The 21,677-nt window shown below is 44.3% G+C and overlaps 2 protein-coding genes across 4 annotated transcripts; one reads left to right on the top strand and one right to left on the bottom strand.

Annotated features, from left to right (window-relative positions):
* Positions 1-1,389: 1,389 nt before the first annotated feature.
* TMEM59 (transmembrane protein 59) lies at positions 1,390-10,076 on the bottom strand. Of its 2 annotated transcripts, none has more exons than XM_054073847.1 (8): positions 9,812-10,076; positions 6,611-6,716; positions 4,397-4,491; positions 4,042-4,194; positions 3,690-3,774; positions 3,292-3,373; positions 2,433-2,541; positions 1,390-1,676 (listed from the first exon to the last, which is right to left on the bottom strand). In XM_054073847.1, exons 1-8 carry the CDS (start codon positions 10,028-10,030, stop codon positions 1,521-1,523), a joined length of 1,005 nt encoding a protein of 334 aa, XP_053929822.1. In that variant the 5' UTR covers positions 10,031-10,076; the 3' UTR covers positions 1,390-1,520. The 2 variants fall into 2 exon arrangements, with proteins under 2 accessions (XP_053929822.1, XP_009558981.2); XM_009560686.2 differs by having other exon boundaries at positions 3,292-3,376; positions 9,812-10,075.
* A 103-nt stretch (positions 10,077-10,179) lies between these two features.
* Positions 10,180-16,236, top strand: TCEANC2 (transcription elongation factor A N-terminal and central domain containing 2). Of its 2 annotated transcripts, none has more exons than XM_054073849.1 (4): positions 10,180-10,329; positions 11,683-11,824; positions 13,187-13,380; positions 15,179-16,235. In XM_054073849.1, the coding sequence occupies exons 1-4, from the start codon at positions 10,228-10,230 to the stop codon at positions 15,365-15,367; spliced, it is 627 nt and encodes a 208-aa protein (XP_053929824.1). In that variant the 5' UTR covers positions 10,180-10,227; the 3' UTR covers positions 15,368-16,235. The 2 variants fall into 2 exon arrangements, with proteins under 2 accessions (XP_053929824.1, XP_053929825.1); XM_054073850.1 differs by having other exon boundaries at positions 10,189-10,333; positions 11,687-11,824; positions 15,179-16,236.
* The last annotated feature ends 5,441 nt before the right edge of the window (positions 16,237-21,677 follow it).

The raw sequence follows: 21,677 nt of genomic DNA, 5'->3' as shown, positions 1-21,677 counted from the left end.
TCAATAGCTGCTGGCACTTGAATTTCTGGGCTACGATATCACACTAGAGGAGAATTTAACAGGAAAAGATACCACTAATTCAAGACTTCGAATTGCATTTCTACATCTTGATACAAGCCAGCTTACACATCTCTTAATGCTCTTAAACCTCATTGATAGAAAATCTGCTAGAGTGCATCTAGGCTGGGGTTTTCAGCCGCCACTTCATGCATGTTCCTGCTGAGCAGCCTCTGCAAGGCTCCATCACATGTCCTTACATAACCATGAGTGTGTTAGGGGTGACTACTGAACCAGTTTCAAGAGCGAGGGAACATTATACTGTATCCTCCAGAACCTCTACAGTTCTCACCAGAATACAAAACCTGAAGAGGTGTTGTTCGGTTTTGTTTTCTTTTTAAACCTTCAAGGGAATTCTGTATAATCAAGAGAAGACGACAAATTGGAGACGATGCATTTTAGCCAGCTTAAGAGACCATAACTTCACAAGCACGGCCAGCTTGCCAGTGCTCTGGGAACCAGCGTACAGTAACCTCCCCAAAGAACAGAGCTTCAAAAAAATATATTAGAAATATGAGGGATATTGTTCATTGTTGTGTTTGTGAATCACACAGTGAAGTCAAGTCACACTGCCCATGAGAGATGCCACAGCAGGCTTTCAGACTGACATGCTCTTGTCAGTAACCCACTGCAGCAAAAAGCTATGTAGTCAATATTTTCTATAGAGTTTTATTTGCCTGTTCTCATTTCTCAGGAATCAACTTGTTTCTGTGAATGAAGTTACAAGACTAGAATAGTTAATCAAGAACAGAAAGCAGAATTTCTTCAGAAAACACAGGCGCCAACTTTACAAGCAATTTAAGACTTAAACGATAAAGTCTGACAAAATAATTGACCATGTTCTATTCTGTGTGTGAAGGGATATGTCCTCAAGCTTAAACAAATTTTCTGTCTTTCACAAACCGAGTTCCAGGCTACAGTACCTCACAAATGTTTTCCATCCTGGGTATTGCCACACTGTAGAAAAAATATATTTCTATTTTTGGAGACAGGTTGTTTGTGCACAGACATCAACAAGTACAAAAATTCAGCAGATAACTTTATAATATTTTCTCTTAACTACAACAGAAAGTGCAACACTAAAAAGGCATCTCCTGCCTACTTAAAATTTCTTATACCTTTACAAAGCTAACTCTGAATGTACACATTACATCCTAGAACACACAAATAAGTTTGAAAGTGTCATGGCAGAAGTATGGAAAGCATGCTTACGGCTTTTGTAAGCGAAAAGACGCATAGCAAACACCAGTGAGAAGTGATTATGTCAGGAAACAAACGTAAATCCAAGATGTCTGAATCTTCACTACCAGGTGAAAACAAAATCCCATGACATTGGTTGATTCTGTAACTTTATTTGCATTTAAAGACTGGCTGCTAAGCTCTTTATCTGGAGAACCACCACAATCAATCAGGAGTTGCTAGTTCTGTTAGAATTAGTCTATTGGATCCAATGGAGAATTAATTTAAATTGCTGACTGATCCAGATTGACTTTTGTAGGAAGAGGTCCCGCTTCTTCATGTTCCTCAGCCTTGCATCTAACCACAACAAGCGCAGAGGATGCGTATCTGTTCAGTTTTTGTTCATTCATGTATTCCAAATCTCCATAGATGCTCAGCTTCTGAAATATTTAAACAATTTGCTTTAAGGTTAAGATTCTCCGTACTGTGAATAAAATGCATTTCATTACACAATTACATTCCTGGTTCTGATGACTGCAGCCCTCTAACACAATTTAACCCAGGCTTTTTGTAACATCCGAAATCCATGGCTGGAACTAGATTTGAGTCCAAAAGAAATGTATTAAATCTTCCAGAACAACAGTAAATACTGAGCTTCTGTAACAGCTCCTTTAGTTTGCAAATACCGTGAGCCTTGCTTATTTTAGAAGTGCAGGGATCTCTCTGGGCAGCAGGGATGCTAGTTCAGCCAGTTCCTCTCTGATCAGACTCTGAGCTCACCGATAATCTGCTGTCACTTCTGTTCTCACTGTTCTCAATCCTCCTGGATCAAACCTATACTGGGTTCCACCTACACCATCCAACTTGCAGCATAGCTTTATTCCCAAAGAGATCAGAAGCAGCCTCCATTTGTCAAGAGCAGGCTGAAGGTCTTTTGGCTACAACCCAAAAGACAGCCTATCTGCGCTGCTCAAGTACAGCTCAGAGCACCAATCAGCCACAAGAATAAGCAAGAATTGTTCAGCTATAAAATAATCATTTAACTAACATAATTGGTTTGCTAACCACATCCACAAAATAAAAATCTTTTTTCTAGTTGACCCTCCCCCCATACTTCTGAACTTCTAGACAGCTGCAACATAAAAAGTAACATAATGAATAAATTCAAATTATTGTCAGCTAGAAAACAGGGTTACCTCAGACGGAACATACTGCTCTACAGCGGTAGCTACAGTTGCGCAACAAATCCAGAGCAGCACCAACACTGACAGGACAAGCGTAGTGGTTAAAATCCAACTGGAGTTTCTGAAATGAAAAGAATGTTACTAGATTTCATACGCTGAACAGAAGATAATGGACCCTCTAAAAAGCTCGCCTCAATTTTGACTGAATTTCCTGCTGATGCGTTAGCATCTAGCTCTTCCAGCTACACAGTCCACTTCAGAAACCCAGGTCCTCTAATGCCAATTTAGTATCCGATTTGAAAGACAAAAGACTTGCTGGATTCTGCTTACTGGGTCGTAACCATCCTCCCATTTACGGTTTTAACAACAGATTTTTCTGTTACACTTTCGGGGTGCAATTCACTGATTCGTCAAGTGCAAACTTGTGAGGAGAAAGTAATCAGAGTAAGGGAAATAACAAGTATGCTGATTTTCAGCAAAGCCTTAATAAATATATACTGGATATTTTCAGTCTGGAAATGAGATATAACAGTGCCTTTCGTATGAGACAATCCCAAAAGAAAATACAAACAAATGCCTTGCCCTGAAACATTTCCAGAGCTAAAGAACACACAAAACACAGTACTGATTAAACGGTTCACAGAACACACTCCAAAAACTGAAGGAAATTATCAATATGATGTTTGCTTGAAACGGAAGGGAAAACCAAATTTAACAGAATAGCCTACAAATAACATGGGGCCAGGATGAAAAGCAGTAACAGTCAGATATAATTTAAGTTGCCATGATCCCTTGCAAGAGTGCCCCCATCCACACACAGGAAAGGGCGTTACCCTCCTTACTGGGTACAGACATTTTTGAATACACTTACATGGAAAGACACTTGAAAAAGCTGTCATTTTCTCGCTGTTCAAAAAGTCCTCGGTAGGTCTGCGAACTTCCTGGATGTGCGTCTGCTGAAATACAACAGCAGAAACAGCAGTCAGGAAAGCAATAGAAGAGAAGACCCAAATGCAGTACAGTTTATCTACAAGAGAGCATAAAAGTAAAGTTTTTAAACAGCCCTAGCTTGCATGTTTGTTTCCAGCAGAGCCTGGTTTCTACTACAGACTTTGCTAAGTGTACATAGCGCAGCCTACACAACAAACAATTATATTTCAGCTTCCTAAAAATTTGCTTTTATCTGCCACCTGCAACTTCTTTTTTTTTTTTTCTTGCATGACAGGGAACATTTGCATTTGTTCTTCCAAAGCACAAAGAACAACTTACAGGCTGTTTTACCCAGCGACATGGATCCTCTTGCATCTCCAGTTTCCTGATCAAGCTGTGGAACATATTGTACTTCTGGCTTTGACTAAAACAGAATAAGAAGTTAAGAGATTGTGCTAGCAGGTTTCCACTGATCTTGGTAATTTACATTTTCAGATCTAATGCAGAAGTTAAGGTTAAGACATGCACCATTCCTGTAAGTTTGGTTTTATTTTTTTTCCCTGAAATGGCCCCAAAGGTATTGAAATACTATTAAAAAAAATGAAAAACAGGTCTCTTCTGTGACCAGAAGGAGCAGAGTTAAAATATTTAGCAGCCAGAACAACTTAATCTCAATGAAAAAGACAAGCACCTGGAATATGACAATTTTGCCATCATCTGCTTGAAGGTAGAAAGTCCATGAGGATGTTATGAAGCTCTGAGCTGAATCCATCATGTCACTCCAGAATGATCTCACCAGTGTCAGAGGAAAGAGGAGATGAATTCTTGGCATCAGGGACATTAACTGCAAGCACAACATTAACTGGTTTTCCATTTGTTTTTATATGAAAAGAACAGAACTGATGTTCTTGCTCACCTCTTGCCCCATGTCTACATTTCAGTCCTTAGGAAGATTTAACTTCCATTTGAAAAAAAAAAAATCAAAGAGGAGACACGCTGAATAGAAAACAAGTAGGTGGTATTTTAAAAACATGTCATCTACTTACTTGCTCTTGCCTTAACTCAGCAAATGGCAATTGGTTCTGGCATCCAAGATGGCAAGCATATTGTTCATCAGATTGGGAGTATGCTTCAGTACAGGCTGCAAGGAAGAAGTTCCCCAAATGAGAAGATAAATTCTACATTTTAGTTACGAAAACATTTTCAGTATAAGTTGGATCAGAAACAAAGCATCAGTTAAAGGACTGACAGGCCCATTTGCCGCGAAATATATGGAAATCACTCCAAGGTAGCATTTGCTCTGAGATCTAATGAAGGTTAAGGAACCAGAGCTTAGACAGATGAGGCAGCTGAAATCTGAACACAATCAGAGCAACCATTCAGAAATGTTACCCTGGCCAGACTTTGGGATTTAAGTTTTCATTGATCCTCTTGCTACCACTCTAGATGGAACAGAGATGGAACCCTAAGAAGAGGGGTCTGTTAGAATTCTTGGAGGTAACAACAAAACTCATAGTATCAAAGGAAAACCAAAGGATCATTTTCCTGCTTGTGCAAGTAGTACAGAAACTGCATTGGAAGTATTATGGAATATTTTTTAAATGAAAAATTAAGCCTGCACTTTGTTTTGCAGCTCACTTCTCCTAATTGTTCACTAGAGATCATAAAGACCAAGAAATCTAAGTTATTCAGAGTGAATAATTTAGGTTATTCTGCCCGTGGAGAAATCAGGCAGATAATCAGAAATCAGGCAGAGAAATCAGATAATACATAGCTCTTCCTCAAAACTCTAATGCTCAGGTAGACAATGCTGCAGTACAACCTGAACTAAAGAATCAAACCAAGTAGCAACACAGAGGACTGTAGTTCTCCCAGCTTTCCACAAGGATCAACAGACCATCACAAAGGCTAAGAAGCTGGCAGGAAGCATGGCATCAGCACTTAAACATTTGAATGTTCAGCTCATAGCACCCGAACAGCATTTCCATGGTAAAACTGTCACAAAACTAGTGTTTGTAGGCATAAAAAAGCATCAGAAGACAGAAATGAGCAGATCGGCCAAGACGCATCTTGCCAAGCACAGAAGACAGTCAGGGCACCAACCAGTGTAACAGATTACAGAACATAAGCCAGCAAAAGACAACAGCCTCGAGAAGAAGAGTTAAACCAGAAAGTAAGCAACTGTTCCATTACCTCTACATGTGGTCTATTGCTACATTACCCTTTTTTATGGCAGTCTTTCATGTGTGGTTTGACAACTAGATTGACATGCTGTATCACAGCTACACACAGTGTATGACAGACTAGAGCATTAGCCCATTCCTAGGGTACTTAGTGCAGTTTTGTATCACATCAGCATCTTTGCGTGTCAGGCTTTCTACTCGCCTACCTGCCATCAGCTCTCTGAGCTAGCCACTAGCCCTTTTGTTTTTATGAGCTACTGAGAGGATAAAAGCCTCCTTTGAATGCTGGCTTGGTGCTTAATTGGAAATAGAGAACTCCTACCTTTCCTAATTTGGGTGGCTATGTCCTACTTAATCTCTGAATAAGACTGTGAATCAGATGCCTCAATATCACTGGATGAATGTTCTACACAATTCTAAAACAGCATTAAATGGCCTATAGTACAGATATTTCGTCTTCACTGTGAAATTTTTGCTCCAACACAGATAATCAGAGAGGATTAGTCACCAGCATTTAACGGCCTATTTCAAACAAAACATATCCCTCATTCCAATAATTTAGTTGTAGGTAAACTTCAGGGTGCAGCCTAGACGACATGCTACAAAGCAGACAGCACATTAAGATCTGTGTTCTCTCTCTGTCTTAATAATTCACTTGTATATACAAGTTCGTCAGGAACTGCAAATGGGACTGATTGTCATACAAAATTACTAAAGAAAAGTGTTAATTTGGCTGGATTTTTTTCCCAGTCATTTTGTGGTTTTTCTAAATCAAACTGTTTATAGTAAAATGAAGTAAAAATCTCAGAGTATAGTAAAATCTCAGAGAGACTGATGATACTTAAGAAAATCAGGAAACAGCAACACTATGGATCAGGTAGGTAGAAACTCGCTGAGAACAATCTTCCCTTAAGATTTCTTTTTTATATCCTGTACACGAACTTTAAAGAGTTGTTACCAAAGCCAGAAATTAACTAAAGAACCCCACCAATTTAAGAACACCCTTCCAGACATTCCTGCTCTTCCCTCTGTTATGTCTCCTCACTATGGCATGCTGAAGGAGTACTGAAGTCTTACCAGAGTCGCATTCCACTTTGGTTCGATTAAAATCAATGCCATCATCCACAAACTGACAAATGGAAAACAGTCTGCAGCCTCGCTGGCACGCGTACAGTTCCTCTTCCTGGGAAGGCACAAGAAAATACCTGCATCCCTCCATTCAAGAACAAATTGTCAGAAAACCAACAGTTTTTTTATTTGAAGCGCTAGAAAAAAGCCACCCACCAGAGCACCAACCTCCTTCCCTCCCCTGGACCCAGAAGCCAGGTAAACACGGCACCTGGCTGATCTGAAATAAACCAAGCTACAACTCTTTAACACTAACCTACCCATTAATTTATTTTAAACAGAGCTCTTCCCTCTTTGTGATGGGGCAGACTTGGAACAGCAAATTCTGTTTTGTTAGTTCGGTCCCACAACTCACAAAGTTGCACTGTGGTTTTTTGGGGTTTTTTTTTGTGTGTGTGTGTGTTTGGTTTTTTTTTAAAGTTGGTTTTAAACATAAGAGATACTGCTGTAAAGATTTACTAACATTTAACCCTACAAAGAATAGACAGTCTTCCACCTCATTAATTAAACAGTAGAACCTAACAAGAGAAGAAAAAAAAAACTTATTTTGACAGCACATTACAACACATCTACCAGACTCTAATCAGGATTACAATAGAATTGTCAAAATAAGAGATTATCTTCTGATGCTCTATATTGGTACCATGGTTAACTGCTTACTTGCCAAACCAGCTCCACAAACACATATTTATATATAATCTTGAACTGAAGGCAAAAAGTGCTTCCTCGCTGCAGCAACTAAAACTATGCAAGCACTGAAAACCTGGTATTTCTTCCACCCTCAGTGCTAAGGGGACGGATGTGCACTTTCCATGTGCAGTGCTCTCCATGTTGCAGAACTAAAGACAGCCTCTATTACATGAGCTCTCCTACTGATGATCACACCCCAGCAGGAATCGGACCCATCAAAACCTCTAACTACACAACCACTCTGAAGACTGCAGCTGCTTGCTGCACAGGTGGAAAATGGGCTGTGAATTAAATTAATAAAAACCAAACCTACCACACCTTACTCTATAACCATTGTAAACTAACCGGCCATTGTTTGCATCTAAAAGCAAAAGTACACACATGCTTAAAAGCACAAAAGTAGAGAAGTGTGAACGTAAATTAAAATGTAACTCTAACAACACCGACAAAATGGCTAAGACGGTTATGCTGCTGCAGAAAACATGTTTTGTAATTTAATATCTAGACAAAATCAGCTTTAGCAGACAGACTTCTATGGCAGTCTTCCATGAAAGTCATATTGAAGCTTGCCTTATTTTCCAATCACAACTAAAACAGTTCTCTTCAAATTCAACTAGTATTTTTGTGACAAACAGAACAAGACTAAGTGTAAAGGAAGAGATGGATGTATTACTCAACAGCTACAACAATGCACAATAAAGAATTTAAGAGTACAGCAAAAACAACAGGAAAATCAGCATTCCTTGAACTTGAAGGATTCCTATATCAGAAATAACAGTACTGTGCCAAAACACTATGGAAATATATTAGGATAATGTTAATTCCCAATTTCATTGGTTTAGTTCTTTCTTCTCACTACCATTATGTGTAGGCACCAAAACATGTACAGATCTGTTTACTTGTATTCCACACAACTCCGTTACTTCCTTCTGTGGGGATACCAGTATCAACGACAGAGTCAGGAAATCCAATTTAAGTTTCTTATGAAAGCAAAGCCCCATTACCTCACATTGTCACTGCCTGCTGCCCTCACGTGAAATCGCAGAGGAGGCAAGAGCTCTCGTCGTTTCCATGTCAGTGAATCAACATGCAGCTTGAAGCTTCTGACAACCTACTCATCTATCATCATTTACATTTCATCCTTCGGCATCCAAGTGCCACACCAGCACCCTAGCTCAGGATCACTGGCCTGTTACAGAGACAGCACCGTTTTAGTGCCCAAAAATACGGAACAGCCTAAGTAAAATTACAGCTGCCTCTTTAGGAACAGGAGAAAAAACACAGCAGCAAAATGCTCAAAACCCACAACAGCACCCAGCACTAGCAAAGCTATACTTTGAAAGCAGCATTTCTTTGGTGAGCTGCAGTCTAACCATCTATTTTCAAAACTAATTATTACAGAACGGTTTTGGTCGGAAGAGACCTTAAAGCCCACCCAGTTCCAACCCTCCCTGCCAAGGGCAGGGACGCAGGGACACGTCCCACCAGACCAAGCTACCCAAGGCCCACACAACCTGGCCTTGAACACCTCCAGGAATGGGGCAACCACAGCTTCCCTGGGCAACCTGTGCCAGTGCCTCACCACTTTCATCATGAGGAATTTCTTCCTAACATCTAAACTAAATCTCCCCCCTTCCCACTTAAAGCCATTCCCCCTTGTCCTATCGCCACATACCATTGTAAAAAGTCCCTTCCCAGCTCTCCTGCAGGTCCCTTCAGGTTCTGGAAGGTCACTCTAAGGTCTCTTCTGAGCCTTCTCTCCTCCAGGCTGAACAACCCTAACTCTTCCAGCCTGTCCTCATAGCAGAGGTGCTTCAAATTGAATTTTGGGGGCCACACTGGTAAGTCACTACATATTTTAACACTAGTAAGAACCTACCCTCTTACACAATACAGTTCAAGCTTTTGCAAGTCTCCTGTACTGCTTCAGCTTAAAAAAAAAAATCAAATATAAAACCAGGAAAGCAACAAAAGAAAAGTAACAGTAGGAAACAGCAGCCGCTAGATTCCCTCCTTTGAGAGAATGAAAATCTAAGCCATGGAGACAGCCCACGGCAGAACAGCTGCTGCCTGCCCCGAGCTCTACATGGGCTTCTCTCATATTTATGTGCACTGAAGAACACGCACAGAGCCGCCAGGGCAAACGTGCAAGGGAACACCCCGACAGGGGCTCCTGCCCGAGAAAATCCTGGGGAGCACAGAAAGGGAAGAGGCGAGAGATGCGGCAGCAGGGGGGGAGGCCAGGGAGGGCCGCGCTGCCCACCACTCCCGGGGGAGAAGGAAGAGGCACCGAGAGGGAAAACAGAGAGAGACGGAAGGAGCACCGGGGGGAGGAGGAGGGGAAGAAGGAAGGAGCACCGGGAAATGAGGGGGGAAGGAAGAAAGGGGCACCGGGAAAGGGGGGTGGGGGGAGGAGAAAGAAGAGGAACGGAGGGAGGCCAGGGCCGGGCGCGTCCATACCTTGGGGTAGGTATGCAGGGAGTAGGTGAGCTGGCAGGCGCGGTGACATGAAGCCGTGTTGCCGAGCACAGAGTCAAAGGCCTCGGACGAGGCAGCAGGCAGCTGTCCGGCCGCCTGAATGCTAATGCTGCTGCTGCTGCTGCTGCTGCTGCTGCTGCCGCCCGCCAGGAGCGCCAGGGCGAGCGGCAGGCAGAGGAAGCGGCCCCGCCGAGCCGCCATCTTCCTCCTCCCGCGGCTCCGCTGCCGGCCCTGGCCGGCGGCTCTCGCGAGAGTAATCTCGTCACCTCCTGGGCGCGGCGCCTGCTGGGAATTGTAGTCCGCGCAGCGGGGCGCCCCCGGCCGCCCCCTAGGGCCTCCCCTCGGAGCGAACTACAGGGCGGAAGGGGCGGGGCCGCAGCTTCCGGGCGGGCGGGAGGATGGACCGGTTCGTGGTGCGCAGGCCGCGCTGCCCGGGAAGCCCCCAGCACACCGCGCCCGCCCCCCGCGCCTTCCGGCAGGCCACGATCGAGTCCCTCAAGGCAGGTCACCGGCACCGGGGGGGGCTGCCGGGCACGACCTGGGCTCCCGCGTGTGGGGGCGGCCCGCGCCCCGCCGCCCTCGAGGAGACGGTGGGGTGCGAAGCCTTCGCCCCGTGGCTCCCGCTGCCCTTCAGGCTACAGGGGCGGCGTTCCGGGGTGGCGGGAGCTCTCAAGGAGGAGCCAGACTGGCTGTGAGGCGCCTCGGAGAGAAGGGTGTCCAGCCCTCGCCAGGCCGCCGTCCTGCCCCTGCAGGGAGCTGAGAAGCATGGGGTGACAGCGGCAGGAACGCTTTGTAAATGAAACCTGTGCTGATGTCATTTACGATCAGGGAAGATGGGGAAGGTGTTAATCCCAGTGTGCTTTCCCAGCAGTTGCCCACCTAGGGATTTGCCAGTGGTTCCAGCTCTTCACCAAACTGCAGCATTCAGGTGGCCTTCTTGCTGAGAAGGTGGTACATGCGTTAGGAAACGCAATTAGAAAGGTGCAGAAGGCTCTGGTGCATTAAAAGGGGTTTCCTAAGCCAATATGGGTTATAACGTGGATCCTTCCTGCCCTGTTGGTGTGGTGTAGGGTCAGGCTGGGCACACGGGTTGGGTTGAGCCACCCAGCATCACCAGCTTCAATATTGCTGGCTGGGTTGCACGGTGGTCATGCGGGCGACCTGCATATGGGCTGAGCTGCCTGTTTGTAGGTCCTGTTCTCTTGAACAGGAAAACGTTTGTTGCACCAAAGCAAAACAATGACGTATAAAGCACCCCAGCTGTCCGACCATTACTGGATATTTGCAAGATGCCTCACATCTGAACTATGAGCCTTGCACTGTTTGCTGCCTGTTCTGTCAATATCTGTGGCAAAGCCAGTTTGAGTGAAAACATTGTGCAAACAGGCAGTGTACTTTAGTTTGTGTTCATGTTCCCTAATGCTTCCTTTCTCTCTCTGCTGTTATTTTAAATTTATAGCCAGACTGAGCAGGGTTTGGATTCTGCCAGGCTGCTAAAAATAATTAGCTGCCTCTCTCTTATCCCTTTGTCTGTTTAGGGACATGTATAGAATAGACTCCTTAGGTTCAAAACACTTCTCTTCTAGCAGACATTAGCTGTTATGTGCCCCAGGTTTGGCAGACCAAGATTAAACATCTCGCTTTGCCTTCTATTTACTTCTGTCTTGATTTGCAGTAGAGTGCTGATCTCAAGCAAGTGCCCATCACTCCGTGCCATCATGTATTCTGTGCTCTGGTTTATGCCATAATCAATAATTCATGTGTTGACAACAGTCCCATTAGCTGACTTGAAGCCAGTGTCCTTATTTATAATAAGAATAGTCTGTTTTCGTAATGGCTTTTCTCTTTTCCAGAGAGTTGTAGTTGTGGAAGATATAAAACGGTGGAAGTCTATGCTTGAGCTTCCTGGGCAACCAAAAGAGAACTTGATTGAAGCTTTGGAGGAGCTGAAAAAGAAAATACCCTCCAAGGAAGTGTTACTTTCAACAAAAATAGGTACATCTTGTCTAATCTAAACTGTGACTGTTAAACTGCCTTGTGTCTGCTTGGCTTGTCAATACAAAAAGAGACTAACTTGCAAGCTTTTGAAGAAATTAGTGTAGTTGTGGTCTCAATAGGTTTAGTCAATCACTGAATAAAAAATTTTTGGTATTCAGTCTGCAGTTTTCGGTAGTTCAGCTATCCTCTAATTCCTCCAAGTTGCCTGCTTATCACCAAATACTGCATCACCCCTTCTGCGGTCAAATTTTTGAATCGCTCTTCTTGGGCACCTGTGTGTGTTACTCTTTCCTGTTATCTGCCAGGGGCGCGGCAAAGCGCTCTCTTGCCACCTGCGGCTTGGCTCATCTATTTGGCCTGGCTGAATCCTCTGCACATGCAAGAAATTCTCCTCAAATTGGACCAGGACTGCTTACTACATCCTCACACTGAGAAATGCCCAGCAGACAGCTCCATGGAAATAACAGCCCAGTGCCTGGGGCTTTTCTGTAGGACTTCGGGGAGAGGTAACAGGAGACCACATAGTCCCCGCCTTTCCTGTCTATGCAGAGCATCCCGGAGTGAGAGGTGGTGGTGCTGGACTTTGTTTGTCATAAAAGCAGCTGGATCTCTATTCACAGAGCTCCCCTCCTTGCCTTAGAAAAGGAGGTGCGATCTGCCCCTTCCGCTTTCCTCATGGATTGTAATTTTATTTGCCATGTTCAGTTTATCCAGGCTTTTCCTGAGATTTTTTTCCAGTGCTTGCCTGAAGGGGGCTGGGCTGGAAGAGGCACCGAAGCCTAACAGTGACATCTCCTGGCCGACAGCGCTAGTGGTCAGGGAGAAACACGGCACTAGAAGAAGGTCCCTTTTGTCTCCTCTCAGAGGAAACCTTCTTTGCAAGCACTGTTGATTGGAAAGATTCTCCTTGGAGTCAGTGAGATGTTTGCATGTTAAAAAGCGATAGCCATCACCAGCCACATCTGGTTCCTTAAAGGGCTTTTCAGTTTAAAACCAGCATTGGTTGTAAGACAATCTTACAAGCTTTCACTAGAACTAGTAGTGTCTGTGTGGAACGTTAACATAGCCCTGTATTAGGTATCTGGCCACCTTGGTGACCTGGGGAGGTTATTTTCACGTGTATAGGTCAAATTTTTGCTAATTGCTCAGGCAAAAATGACTGTAGAAATTAAGGAGTGAGAACGTCAGGCTTCATTTCTAATAATTTTGTGTTTATATTTGTGTCAGTGCTCCAGTTGTTTTGCTGATACTGCCTGAATTAAAAAAGTGTGTGGCTGCTTTAGCACGGACATGATTTGACTGGTATCTGTTATATTTTGTCCACCTGCCAAAGCTGAAGGAGCTGTTGCTGTTTTCCAGGTCACACAGTGAATAAGATGCGCAAACATTCAGATCACGATGTAGCCACCCTCGCCAAAGATATTTACACGGAGTGGCGAACTTTCATCAAAGACCATTCAAACAAGCCCTCAATAGAGGTCAGGAGCGATCCCAAGACAGAGGCTTTCAGAAAGAATGCGCGGAAGCTGCTTTGTGAAGCCCTGGATCTAGAGGTAGCATTCAGATCCATTTGTCTTTGGCTCAAATAGTTATTTCTTGTAGGAACAAGTTAAACAAACCTTTTTTAGCCATATCTACTGCAAAGCTGGTCCTGCGTACAGAGTGGGGGGACAAAACCAGATGATCTGTTCCTATTTTTAGTGTTTTGCTGCATGTCCTTATTTATAAGTGGCTTTGGTTTTGAGGTAATTATTTTTCTTTTTGGTTGTTAACCAAGTAACTGTGCTAATTCTAAGCGAGGGGTATTTGCTCTCATTTACGTAACCCATCAACAGAATAGTTGTGTGTTTACTGCAGTTGGGCTCTACAAGGAGGAAGTTAATTGAACGTCAAGTTTTTCCTACTCCTTAACAGCTGTGAAAGCAACACTGGGACCTTTTGGGTGTTTCATGTTTAAGTAGTTAAACACTTGTAAATGTAAAGCTATTGCGAAAACATAGGGGCGAGGTTAGCAGTATATAAAGTGGTGATAAATACCAGATCCCTTAGATATCTAAGTAAATGAACAGAGTTTTTGCTGTAAGGCTTAATGACTAGTTTACTTGGTCTATGAAATGTCATAATAATTATCCTTTTTAATTTATTCATTAATTGTCCTTTAAATGGCAAGTCAAATGATAAGAACTCAAGAGTTTCAAAGCTATTCATTTGCTGGTTATGAGAACAGCCTCTCCCAACTTGCAGTCCATCTGGACTGAGGCAGCACAAAAAGATGATTTACTATGGGAATGTCTCAGAAAGGTGGAAGCTCACCTTTGCCAGGCTGCTGGGTCAAGCTTAGTTCTTGGAAGACTTGTCTTTGCGTGGTGATAAGACTGACAGTAAAGTCTGAACCTATGGGACAGAAAGGCTATGGTGTAAAGCAGAATTGCCTCTGAACAGGACTCACCTGGAAGCATGGCAAGCAAAAATACGCTTCTAGCTTGCAGCTATCACCATATGTGCAAGTGGAGCTTTCAGCAGCACATGAACAACATTTATAGGCAGGGGAGCCACAGAGATCTAGTAAATGGGGAGCAGGGACATTTGAGAGGCTGACAAAAAGGAGAAGGGAAGGTGGGGCTGAAAGGATCCAAGAGGCTTTTAGTGAGGGGTAGCAAAAACAGAGTGGGCAAAGAGCTATTCAGCATGCTGGAATCTCCTGCATACAAAGCATGGGAGATTCCCTATCACAAAAGACAGAAGTTAAATTAAAACCATTTCGTGATGGGTGGGGGATTTTTTTCCTAAGCAGTGCTAAATTACAGGTTTTGGCACATGTTGAAGCAATAACTACATAATTAACATTTAGCAAATCCCTTTCTGCATTCTTAATTACACCTCCTTCTACACACAGAGAGCCCACATTTCCCTTTATAGCACCAGGCAGAGTTGCCAAGTGTTTGGCATATCTGAGAGTTGCTGTTGGAATCAAGTTTAAAATAGTATCCAAGGTACCTTCTACCAGCAAGATCAAAAGTGAGCTGAATGGAGACAGTGCAACATAGCTTAGAGTTGCAGTTAAGCTTGATACGCAAAGCTAGTTGCAGATTAGTTTCCTGTTCTGACAGCAAAGTACTGCCACCCAGCTGGAGGTGGGGATATGTTCCCTGCCACTGACCACATTGCCTTGTTCCTTAATTACTAGGGTGGAATTAAATTGCTCTTCCTGTTACACTTGTGGTGGGAAGTAGATTTCCTTGAATCTAAGCTGATTAATGAAGAAACACTGAAAAGCACCAAACTCCAATTTCAATTAGTTGGTCTCCTTATTAAATGTAGATATCTAATTTTATACTTTGCTGTTTTCAGATTGATCACCCACTGGCTGAAAATATTGAGCGAGAAGCTTTTCATCTCTCTTCCCGTCTCATTAGTGCACCGTATCGCAGAACGGTGCGAGCTCTTGTCTTCTCATTAAAGCACAAACCTGAAATCCGAGCAGAAGTCAAGACTGGCACACTGACTGTCCCTGTGTTTGTACAGAGCCATAAAAAGTGAGGTGTCGTGCTTGATCCTGAGTGAGAACTTTATGTGCCTACATTTCTGTGGAACTGGGAGCCCTTTCTGTCATGAGGGGCGTGCAGAAGTGCTGGCTGTGTGACTCATTTGGCACCACTCTATGAACAGGGCTGCTGAAGAACTAATGATGAAAGTGGTGCTGTAAATCTGACTTGGTAGAAGTCTGTGTGGGCTTGTTGCAAGAAAAGTTTCTTCTTCTCTGCTATTTTCCTGCTACAAAACCATCCTTGCTGACTCACCCATTTCTCACTTCTGCCCGTTTGTCATACCTCAGTTTAGCTCCATCTCTGATGCGGATCTTCAGGTGTAATAAGCTGAATAACTTAAAGGAGCAGCTCTGTGCTGTGCTGGTAGGAAATACCGGCAAATCAGGGTAATCCAAGTGCATAACTGCAAACTCGAGGTAACCCTAGATCAGCCATGTCTGCTGCAGCTGGGCCCTGCCTGTGGTGAGAGCTAGCTGTTTAGGCCCGCCAGGTGATTCCCCATTGCTCCATTCCAAAATAAGTTTCAGTAACTTGCTAACAGCATTCCATAGGCTCAGTCATCCATCAACGATCGTGGGCATTTTCTAAAGCCCTGGGGTGAAAATCAAAATGCCCTGGAGTATAGGTGCTATCTAATGCCTCTGCTGGTTATTGAGCAGCTTGCTTGAACCTCCATATCTCACTCATTATTCAAATGTGGTGCTTGTTATCATGAAAAAGACTTGAAATATGTTTTCTAAATAAAATTAGGTTATAAGCAAAATATTCCTTTTAAAGGCTTTTTTCCTCCATCAGGAACGTGGTTCAGAATGATTGTATGTACAAATTTAAACAACAAACCATTGTTTTAATTCCTTCTAGTTATTAAAAACTGGAAACATTACCTCTTGTATTCTGTCTGATTTCTTCAGTGCCACAAGTCATCTTGTTCTCCACAAGCTATTATTAAAGCTGTGACAGACACAGTGTTTCTCTACTGGTAGATAATAAGAGTGTGCTCTGTTCTTTGTGTCTGTATGTACAGAAGGGACTGGTCACAAACCTTTTTCTGAGTTACTGGAGTAGGCAAACCCAAATATGGGGATGAATGAAACCTGCCTATTCACAGCCATGCAAATTGAAGTCTTAATGTACTGTAAGAAAATGTCTTGATCAGTTGCGGTCAGCACTTCTATTTCAGAAGTCACTTACAGACAAATAATGCAGTGGGAAAACTGTAGTCTTTATTCAGATCATCACCCTAAAACAGGACCGACTCTCATCAGGTGGACCACTACTTTTTTCTTCTGTGGGCCCTACAAGGTAAAGAAACACCCAAAACTCACCAGAGATGTTGAACTCTGTAAATTTAATTAGATAATTGCAAGTTCTCTTAAAGACATGTGAGCCCTGTCTTGTTTGCTTGGGCCAGTGTAAGACCATTTTTTTCCTGTGCACATCATGAGGGTGTCCTCAAACGGCTTTTCTGAAAACAGTGATGCTCTGGTGTACAGACATCTCATCTGTAGAAAGTTAAGGTTTAGGTGTGTTGGAGACAGTAGGGGACAAGAAGTGGCAGGTAGAGGGGTGGTGACTGGATGATACATCAATGAAGACTTCTAGTATTTGTTGACCAGGCTGTAGCAAGAGATGTAAACCCCCTCAATTTATTTCTTAGACGTAATCTGCTCCATTTCCCACTTAAATAATTTAAGACTACAGAGCTGTAATTGAATTCACGTATCCTGGACTGTCGTGGAAGGGCTTATGGAGCAGTGAATGACCTAGCTTTTTCCTCCAGAGCTGCAAATGCCAAGACCTGCAGTACTTAATTCCAGTGTTCTGTTTGCTGTGTTTTCTCTGTTTAGGTAACAGAAGCAAAAATCCTGAAAATGAACAGGTTCAATTCTAATGAAAGCCAGGCCAGACATAGTTTCTCACACAGGTCAGTTACAGTCAGAGAACTTCGGCTTATCCAAATACACAGCCAGTTTGCACCATGCTGTGTGTTAGTTTGTAAGGCAGGTTGAGGAATCACCCAAATTGTGATGCAGTGCACGGGTAACATCTGAGGACAATTGCTGTCTGAAAGTGAACTGCTCCATAGTGATGGCTGTTCTACTCTGAAAACAGCAACTCAGCAAGATCCACTTGTTTTTACAGTTTAGCCCTTGGAGCCAACTGAGAGGGGAAGGCGAAGTGGATAGTGCTTTCCCCTCTTATAGGTAAATAGTCCTGTGGAAGGGATGCCCTTCATGACACAGCACTGTGAAATTCAAAAGCAAGAGCAACATAGATATAAACAAGGACCTGCCATGGTCCAGAGTACCCCTGTGTTGTGAGGAAGGGGAAGATGGTGGCGAGTGCCTGCCTTGTCCTCCAGGTGTATTTGTTAAAAGTAAAGTTACAACCTGATTGCATCTCCTCCTTTGTGCATCCCTACGGAAGTGGTACAAGCCACAAGAGATGCCAGCTGCTGTCAGCAGGCCTGTCCAAGATCCACTCACTGTAATCTCACAGGCTGTCCAAACGTCACTGAGGTTAGTGTGGGTCAGCCAGCACCCCAAGTCTGCACTGTGGAGCAGCCTAGAGGTGCATGTGAGCTCTTCTGTTCCACACACACTACAAGCTCAGGGTGTCCTGTGCCCACAGACTCTGTTTCAGGATATAAGCAAAGCACTGCCAGGCCTATCTCTTCTTGGTGACTTTCTCCATCTTCTCTCCTGGTCCCCAACACCTTCATTTTCTGAGCAGCCTTTGGGAAGGAGTTTTTTTCTTTTTAGAATCGACTTTGGATACCTTCAGCTCCTTAGGGCGCACACACACTGCGGAGATTTTTTTCTTTACTTCATTCCTAATATATGCCAAATATTATTTTTGTTTAGGAATTAACTTCTGGGATGCAGAGTTACTGCACACAAGGAGAAAGCTATCCTATAAATTTCCTCTATTTAACGGCTAATATTTTTGCCCAATATGTTTGCAAGAGGACCTAAATGTATAGCTCTTGGTCCAGCTCTTCTGTCTTGATGTTTAAGCTGGCAGAAAGATTTGGGCTGAAGATTCACAGGCTCAGCTTTGCATAAAACTGTCTGGAAGAACTAGAAAAGATTCCCGAGGGTTGGGCTCAAGACTCACAGGGCAGGAGAAATGCAGAGAAGAAGAGAATGCTTTAAGGACAAAACCCAGATAGGATGGTGGTGAAGAAAGACAAAAGCAAAGATGAAAAAGAAAGGGGCCAAAAAGGCTTCATTTTCCCTCAGGGTGATGCTGGATGTGACAACAGGATATTCAATACCTGACAGTAATCAAGGTTTTAATTACTCTATAGAGACCAGATTCTCCCCTTGCAGCAATCTCACCCCCACAACTGCATTTATTTATGCCGTAGGCTACCTACTGAATCAGTTTGCTGCTCCTCAGTTCTCCCTTCCCTGGGCAATACAACCAGTGGGGAGACTGGAGCTGTGTGGCTCGGGAAGAAAGCAGGAGGCCAAGGACGACCAGGGGGAGACTGGAACTGTGCAGCTCGTGCAGAAAGCAGGACGCTGAGGATGGCTGGGTCCCAATGCTGTCATCTGTTCCCTAGCTGCAGTTTGTGTGACTTTGGAAATCCCTTGATATAGAGGGCCAGGAAAGGCACAGAGTGCATGGCTCCCAAGGCTGGCCTGGCTCTGAAACGTCTGATCAGCTATAATTTGTTTGTGGCAAAGCCACTCACAAGGTGTCCTGCAGGACCCTCACTAGCTTGGGTTCCCCTGTGTTGTAACCCATGACAGAACCAGCCCCTCACACCCTGCCCCATGGCTGGAGGAAGAAAGGACACCTCACGCATCCCAAAGTTTGGCCTTGCTGGCATGCGCTTCTCCTAAATTCTGCTTTTTCTCTCCCAGGTTTCCTTGGCAGTCGCTGTGTGGTGCAGAGTAGCCCCAGGGTACCATAAAAAATGTTACAAAGACATGGACTCTCTACAAGCTCCTGTCTTCACGGTGGGGAAACCCTTTTAGATTAAAAGGAAGGATGAAAGGGTTGAGTGGTGGCTCCCTTGTGCTAGGTTTCTCTGGCACGCTGCCTTTGAAATACCTGCTTCGCTTTTTACAGGAGAAGCATTCAATGAAGGAGTCACTCAATCTGGGAAAGGAAAAGGTTCTTGTTTTCCCCCTTTTCTTACAGGTTGAGCCCAGATCACAGATTTCTTTCAACAAAAGAGTAGGTAAAGCCAACAGACCTGCAGAGACCAGCAGCACCCAGCAGAGAGAGGAGGGGAAGCGCATCTCCTGCACTCCTCCCCTGCCTGTGCTGCTGCCCCTTGGGGAGCACAGGGTGGGCTCCTGTCAGCACTGGGAGGGATGAAGGGAAAATTCACCCCTGCCAGAGCTGACTTCTGACCCTGGCTTCTGAAGAGCAGGTTTGGAAAGGCATCAGGCGACAACTTGCTCCATTCCCCATCAGCAGGCATGGCTCAGGAAAGCTTTGTCCTGCTGCAAATTACTTGGGCGAAAGAAGACAGGACTAGACAAGACCCTCCCTGTCCTTTGGAAAAAGGGAGTGCGCAGCAGCTCACTATTTTTCATCTTTTAAGAGGCTCTTCAAAGGTTTCTCCACAAAGAACCCAAAGTTTTAGATCTCATTTTCTTCCCTGGCAGCCCTGTAATATGAAGGATTTGCTGGGCTGGCCCTAGATTAAGAGATGTTAAGGCAAGGAGCAGTCACAGATGGTTTTTGGAGCTCTGATCATTTGAAGGAGTCTCCAGGAACTTCCCTCCAAAGGTACATTCACACACACTGGGGCAGGAGTGTCGGATGGAGGAGAAACTGGGGGCTGAAGCAGAGGAGGGATGGATGGAAGCAGAAAATAGAGAAAAGAGGAGAAAGAGGGAGGGAAATACATCAGGGAGTTCTCCCGCTCGGCTGGCTGCAGTCAGCAAACCCTTGCTCCTCCTTGCAGCACTCAGCACCACAAGCACTGCATCTCCTTGGCTGCTTTAAATGGCTGCAGCACTTTTAAATGTTTTAATGGTAGTGGGGGAAGTTCTCTCGTGGCAAAGATCATGTTGTGGAAGATACCACAAGGGCTAGAGAACCCTCTTCATTTGTTTAAACATTCATCTGCACAGGTGTAGATGTTGCAGGATAAATCCCGCTGTTCAGGTGGGCATCTCACAGGAGGGAAAGCTGAGGCACGAGTGGACTCTGAGATGCCACAGGATACAAAAAAGATGGAAGCCCATGGCCAGCGTTACACTGCAATTAATGATTCTCTAATTCTTCTGCTGGCAGTCCACTGAATAACATCCACGGTCTCTGTCAATTAGACTAGATTATGGGATAATCCTTGCTAATTATATATTATTATCTAGGAAGCAGTTATCTCCCTGTAAAGGGTGCTCCTATAATGGACCAACACTGTTGTTTTAGCACAGTCAACCCCAATGGCAAAAAAAAAAAAAAAAGCACCAATCTATGGTCAATATTTTGCCTAAGCTGAAATTTTCACATTGCAAACACCACACTCCTGTCCCAGATGAAGGGAGGAGAAAGAGAAGGAGGAGAAGGAGGGCTGCAACATGCAGAATCAGCTGTAAAGGGGAGGCAGGGTCAAACCCACAACCCCAAACCTGCTGCAGAGGCATGACCATAAGCTCAAAATCCAGCTGTAAACTCCCTCACCCTTCACAAAGCAAATGCCCCATTCAGCCTCCAAACACCAAAGCCCCTGTGAACAGGAGAGGAAGACCTTACTGTCCCTGGGGCTGCAACAGCCGGGAAATGGGGTTTAATATAAGCTGGGAAAACAACTCCCGGTAAATGCTGTCGTTACATTTTTAATTGTCCATGCGCTTGATCCATTATGTTTCCCCAGATGGCAGGGCTGCTTGACTACTGCCTCCTCATCTGTGCCCCCACAGCCAGGGTGTCCAGCAGGTACCTGGATCCCAAAGGCAGAGCTGCCCCTACAGCAGGCTGGCATTGACCAACTGAGCAGGCAGCTTTAGCTGCTTCCCTGCAAAAGAGCGGCTTTGTTTTGCAGGGAGGCTGTTTCTGTTTGCACCTGAGGCCAAAGGGCTTGGAAGGTCCCATTTCCCTTACCTCTGGTCCGCATCATGAGACTTCAGTCTGTGCAGGGACACTGTAGGGAGACTGGATGGCCAACGGCTGGGTGCAAGTCACTGGTGGGGAAGGAGGAAATCACAGGAGTGAGGTCTGAAAGCCACTTGGTTCAAGAAAATAACTCCTTGACTTTCTGGTGTTCTTCTGTCCTGGTTCACCAAAGTTACTTTACCATTTAACATAGATGCAAGAAAAAGTGATCTGTCCAAGCT

Source organism: Cuculus canorus, chromosome 8, assembly GCF_017976375.1.
Source record: "Cuculus canorus isolate bCucCan1 chromosome 8, bCucCan1.pri, whole genome shotgun sequence".
Classification (NCBI taxonomy): domain Eukaryota; kingdom Metazoa; phylum Chordata; class Aves; order Cuculiformes; family Cuculidae; genus Cuculus; species Cuculus canorus.
Note: the sequence above shows the minus strand (reverse complement) of the source record. Positions and strands in the feature narration are given on the sequence as shown.